Source organism: Gracilinanus agilis, chromosome X (assembly GCF_016433145.1).
Source record: "Gracilinanus agilis isolate LMUSP501 chromosome X, AgileGrace, whole genome shotgun sequence".
Taxonomy (NCBI): Eukaryota; Metazoa; Chordata; class Mammalia; order Didelphimorphia; family Didelphidae; genus Gracilinanus; species Gracilinanus agilis.
Window position 1 is genome coordinate 3,799,689 of NC_058136.1, and position 5,423 is coordinate 3,805,111.

Below are 5,423 nucleotides of genomic sequence, written 5' to 3' on the forward strand. Positions count from 1 at the left end.
TCTTCTCTCATTAGATTGTAAGCTCCTTGAAGGAAGGAATTGTTTATTTTTTTCCTTTTGTATTTCCAGTGCTTTAGCACAGTGCTGAGCATATAATAAACTCTTTTTTTTTCAATTAGAGCAAATGGGATTGTGTGACTTTCCCAAGATCACATAGCAAGTGTCTGAGACCAGATTTGAACTGAAGAAAATGAGTTTTCCAGACTCCAGGCCTGACACAATTCTATCCACTGTACCACCTACTACCTTTTAGTAAGTGCTTAATAAATAATGATTGACTGATTGCCTAGGCTATCCAAATGACCACTCACTATAAGGGTAATCCTCTGGCTCTACCCTCTCATTGGGGGACATTTTTTTTCTGGTTATACATGTATTATCATCCAAAAACATTTTTTATTGTTCATTTTTGTATGTGAATAATTTTATAAAACCAAAACCTCAAATCATATACCCAAATAAACAAATGATAAATCAAAAAAAAAAAAAGAAAGTAGAGGGTGAATTCCACAACTGACAAATGGTCAAGGATTATGAATAGGCAGTTTTCACATGAAGAAATCAAAACTATCAATAACACATGAAAAAGTGTTTGAAATACCTCTTGATTAGAGAAATGCTAATAAAAACAATACTGAGGTACCAACTCACACCTAGCAGACTCGCCAATATGGCAGCAAAAGAAAGTGATAAATGTTGGAGGGGATGTGGCAAAAGTGGGACACTAATACACTACTGGTGGAGTTGTGAATTGGTCTAACCATTCTTGAAGGCAATTTGGAATTATGCCCAAAGGGTTTTAAAGGAATGCTTGTCCTTTGATCCAGCCATACCACAGCTAGGTTTGTATCTCAAAGAGATAATAAGGAAAAAGACTTGTACAAAAATATTTAAAAAGCACTCTTTGTGGTGTAAAAAAAAATTGGAAAATGAGCGGGTGTCCATTGATAGAGAAATGGCTGAACAAATTGTGGTATCTGGTGGGGATGGAATACAATTGTGCTGAAAGGAATGATGAACTGGAGGAATTCCATGTGAACTGGAAAGACCTCTAGGAATTGATGCAGAGTGAAAGGAGCAGAAAACCAGGAGAACAATATACACAGACGGATACACTGAGGCACAATTGAACGTAAAAGAGTTTTTACTAGCAGCAATGCAACGACAATCCAAAGGAACTTGGGAGAAAGAATGCTATCCACATCCTGAGAAAGAACTGTGGGAGTAGAAATGCAGAAGAAAAACATATGATCAATCATGTGGTTTGATGGGGATATGATTAGGATTTTGATGTTAAAAGATTACTCTATTGCAAATATGAATAACATGGAAATAGATTTTGAACAATTATACATGTATAACCCAGTGGAATTGGTTGTCAGCACCAGGATGGGGGAGGGAAAAGGGGAGGGAAAGAACATGAATTGTGTAACCATGGAAAAATATCTTAAATAAATAATTAAAAAAAAACAAAAGAAAAAAAGGAAAAATGGAAGAAAAATAAAGTAGAGGGTGATAAGTTGATGTATTTAATGAAGTAAAACAACAAGTGTATTACCAGTGTGAAAGTGTTCTCTCTAATGGAATTAGAGAAGGGGAAAACTTGCCAGTGGTAGAGAAGGAGGAGAAAGAAGGTGAGAAGAAAGAAGAGGAAAAGAAAGGGAATAAGGGTAAGATGAGGAGGAAGGATGAAGAAGTATAAGAAGAAAGTAAAGAAGGGGAAGTTAGTAGAGGCAGCCCCAAGAAGAAGCAGCAGAGAAATACGCTAGGAGAGTTAGCCCTAGCAGTTAGGAATTAAGCTTTGGGGCAGGGCAGACTAAGGGAGCTCAAGTGAGCAATTCACACAGCAAAGATGCCACACCAGGAAAGGAGCACCATAAAGATACCAATGAGAAGAGAATGTCCAGCACCAACAAAAGTAGGAATCACCTTGGGCTACATGTGCTACCTACAGTTTTAGCCCTGCTACTACTGAACTCTAAGTTTGTGCTTACTCTTCCCACTAATGCTGTATTTATAATGGTTTTACATAGGTTTACAGTGAGGATGTTCTTACTCTGCCATTTTAGTAAATGACTTAGAAATTCAGTTTGACTTGAACATGGAGGATATGAAGAGTAGCATGCAGGAGGTAGGCAGCTGGGTGGCTCAGTGGATTGAGAGCCAGGCCTAGAGACAGGAGGTCCTGGGTTCAAATATGGCCTCAGACACTTCCTAGCTATGTGACCCTGAGCAAGTCACTTAACCCCCATCACCTAGCCCTTATCTCTCTTCTGCCTTAGAACCAATACTGTATTGATTCTAAGATGGAAGGCAAGGGTTTTTAAAAAAGAATAACATGCAACAAGACTGGACTATGAAAGGCTTTAAGTGCTAAATAAAAGTCTTCATTCTATTCTATAAGCAAAAGGGAGTCATGGGAAGTTCCTGAGCAGAGAATTTCCATGGTTAGATCTGTGCTACAGAAAAATTGCTTTGGTAGCTGAATGAAGAACTGATATGGAGAGGAGAGATGTCTCATTAGGGGTCTATTGAAACAGTCCAGGAAAGTAGAGATAAGGGCCTGAGCTAGGGTGGTGGTCATGAGAGTATAGGGAAGGGGACTCATGCAAGAGCAAATGGAGAATCAATATGTCTTGAAAAGGAACTAAGTTGGAGGAAATCACTTTCTTTTGCTGTTATCCTTCTTCTTTTCAGCTGAGTGTACAGTGTACAGCAGTGGAGGTCTTTGCAAGGATGACTGTCTGAATTCTGATTCATTTCCTTAGGTTGCTTTAAAGGTCAGGGAGTTATTTGGCATTTGGGCAGTCTGGTTAGCAGCGCCTGTCATTCTCTACTGTAAACAATCAGACTGAAGAACAAGAAGTCACTGCTTCAAAATCAGCCTTTCTATTTTAACCATTTTCATTCTAATTCTCAAAACAAGTGTGTCCTTAGGATACAGGATCTGTGAATTCAAGAAAGAATGAGTTCTGAAGGTTGTAGGAAAAAATGTCTCCTTTTTGTCATTTATTTTGCCAGGAGAAGATTCCTAGGAATTTAGATAGATTCCTAAAAATTCCCCATAGGTAAAACACTGGAGGCTTCCACTGACTGGGGGACCTGAGGAAAACCATTTAACCTTTCCCTCTTGGCCTCAGCTATCTCATTCACAAAATGGGGACCATGTTTGAGGCACTGTGGGAAGTCATACACGGTGATGCAAAGTTGGTGGACCTGGAAAATCAGTCCAATCATTCTGGAAAACAATTTGGAATTACATAAGAAAAATCAGTAAACCATTCCCATCTTGTGACCTGGTGCTACCACTATTGAGCCTAGAGATCAAGCACATCCTCATCAGCAGCTTTCTTCTGAGAGAGTACCCTGCCCACTGCTTTTCTAACTCCTCTCTGGGTGTGCTGTCTTTCCCCTTGAGTGGAACATAAGCCCCCTGAAGGCAGGAGTTCTCTTGCTTGCTTTATTTCTATTCCCAGGGATTAGTACAGAATCTGGCACACAGAAAGTGCTTAATAAATAATCTAAGTCTGTCAAAGACAAGAAAAGATATCCTGTCACATTATATCAAAATATTAATAATAATACTTCTCCTTTTTAATAAGAACTATCAAGAAGTCTGGGCCTCCTGTGTATAAGTGAAGTGGAGAAGACGCTCACCCCTACACACACACACACACACACACACACACACACACACACACAGGCGCTCTCTCTCTCTCTACTCTCTCTCTCTCTCTCTCTCTCTCTCTCTCTCTCTCTCTCTCTCTCTCTCTCTCACTAAAAGACATTCGGATTTGGACTTAACATATTCATCAATGCTGGTTCTAGAGCACTCACGATGGATAGAGCGCCTCCTTTTCTGGAGAGGTGGTACAGAATGTGGAATATGGAGAACACTATGAGGCATAGTATTTTGGGTGATATGTTTGGTTGGTCAAGTTGTTGGATTTGTTCTCTTTTTTAAAGGGAGACAAGCATGCACGTTGGGGGCACAGTGGGTATTGGCAAGAAACTTGGTACAAGAACTGTAGACTTCACCTCTCAACAACCAGTGGTTATCCCGTTTGCCCTTGAAAAGAGAGGGAAGCCACTGTGTCCTTGTGTGGCCCAGTTCACTTTGGGCAGCCCTAAGTTTTAGCAAGGTTACCCAAGAATTAGAGATCTGATCTGGCTTAGACCTGAATCTGCCTTTCACTGGCTGCTGTAATTTGCTGTTATTTCATAGGGGTAAGGACCTCTGGAAAAAGAATGTGCTCTGCTCTTTCCATGTAGGTCAGCAAATGAGTCCTAGCAGCAGCAGCTGCTGCTGGTGACAATGAGGGTAGCCAGCATTTATAAAGATAGCACTGGATGATCTGCAATGTGCATTACAAATATGATCTAATTTGAGCCTCAGAACCCTAGAAGTGAGGTGCTATTTATTACCCCCATTTTCCAGATGAGGAAAATGAGGCTGGCAGAAGTGAAGTCACTTGCTTTTGGTCACACAGTTAGTATTTGCCCTTAAGTCTTTCTGAGTCCAGGCTCAGGGCACTGTGGTGCCCCCTTGCTACTCAGACAATTTCCTGAGGCACTGAGAGGTAAGAGACTTCCCTAGTCTTCCTGACTCCAAGGCCAAGTCTCTCTCATCTATGCAAAGCAGCCTCTCAAAGTGGATTAGACCGCCTTCATTATCACTATGCCAACTTATTAATAATTAAGCTTATGCTCTAATTATAAAGTAGTAAATTGTATAGTAATATTGAACAGTTGCTCCTTGGTTTTAGTAGGTGGAGTCAACTTATCAGGCACCAAAATACACACATATACAGAAGCTTCAAACTACACTAAGATTTTTGGGACATATTTACATTGCAATGAATCTTCAATCTGCATAAATGGCCCTTTCCCTGAAATAGAAGGGAGGGAGCTGCCAGGAGACTCTTGACCAAATTTGCCTCAGGTTATATTTCTTTAAAAAAAAACCTTACCTTGTATCTAAGTATCAGTTCTAAGAGAACAGCAAGACCTAGGCAAATGGGGTTGAGACTTGTCCAGGGTCATACAGCTAAAAAGTATCTGAGGCCACATTTGAACCAAGGTCCTTCTGACTCCAGACCTTTTGCCACCTAGCTGCCCCTCTGCTCAACCTGGCCCCCTAGCATGATTTCTAAAAGTATCTGGTGACAGTACTTAGTCCTCTACACCTTGATAATCAATGACCACAACCATGTGCATATCCTATACAATCCAAACACTTTTTAAGTGCCTATTGCATGTCATACACTGTTCTAGGAATTCAAAGACTGATTGAGTGATAGAAAGATCATTTATTAAGCACTCACTGTGTACTGATTCTGTACTAGACACTAAATAAATTAGTTATGGACTGACTGGCCACACCTCCAAAATGCCACAGCCACAGCACATCCTTCCCAGTGCCA

General features: G+C 40.4%; 1 protein-coding gene across 1 annotated transcript in view; it reads right to left on the bottom strand.

The window, feature by feature from the left end:
- IL1RAPL2 (interleukin 1 receptor accessory protein like 2) overlaps positions 1-3,334 on the bottom strand; it is a 550,737-nt gene extending 547,403 nt beyond the window's left edge. The window contains exon 1 of the mRNA XM_044682654.1: positions 3,307-3,334. Within this exon, the coding sequence (XP_044538589.1) occupies positions 3,307-3,334 (28 nt within the window). The remainder of the gene's footprint in view (positions 1-3,306) is intronic.
- Positions 3,335-5,423: the final 2,089 nt, after the last annotated feature.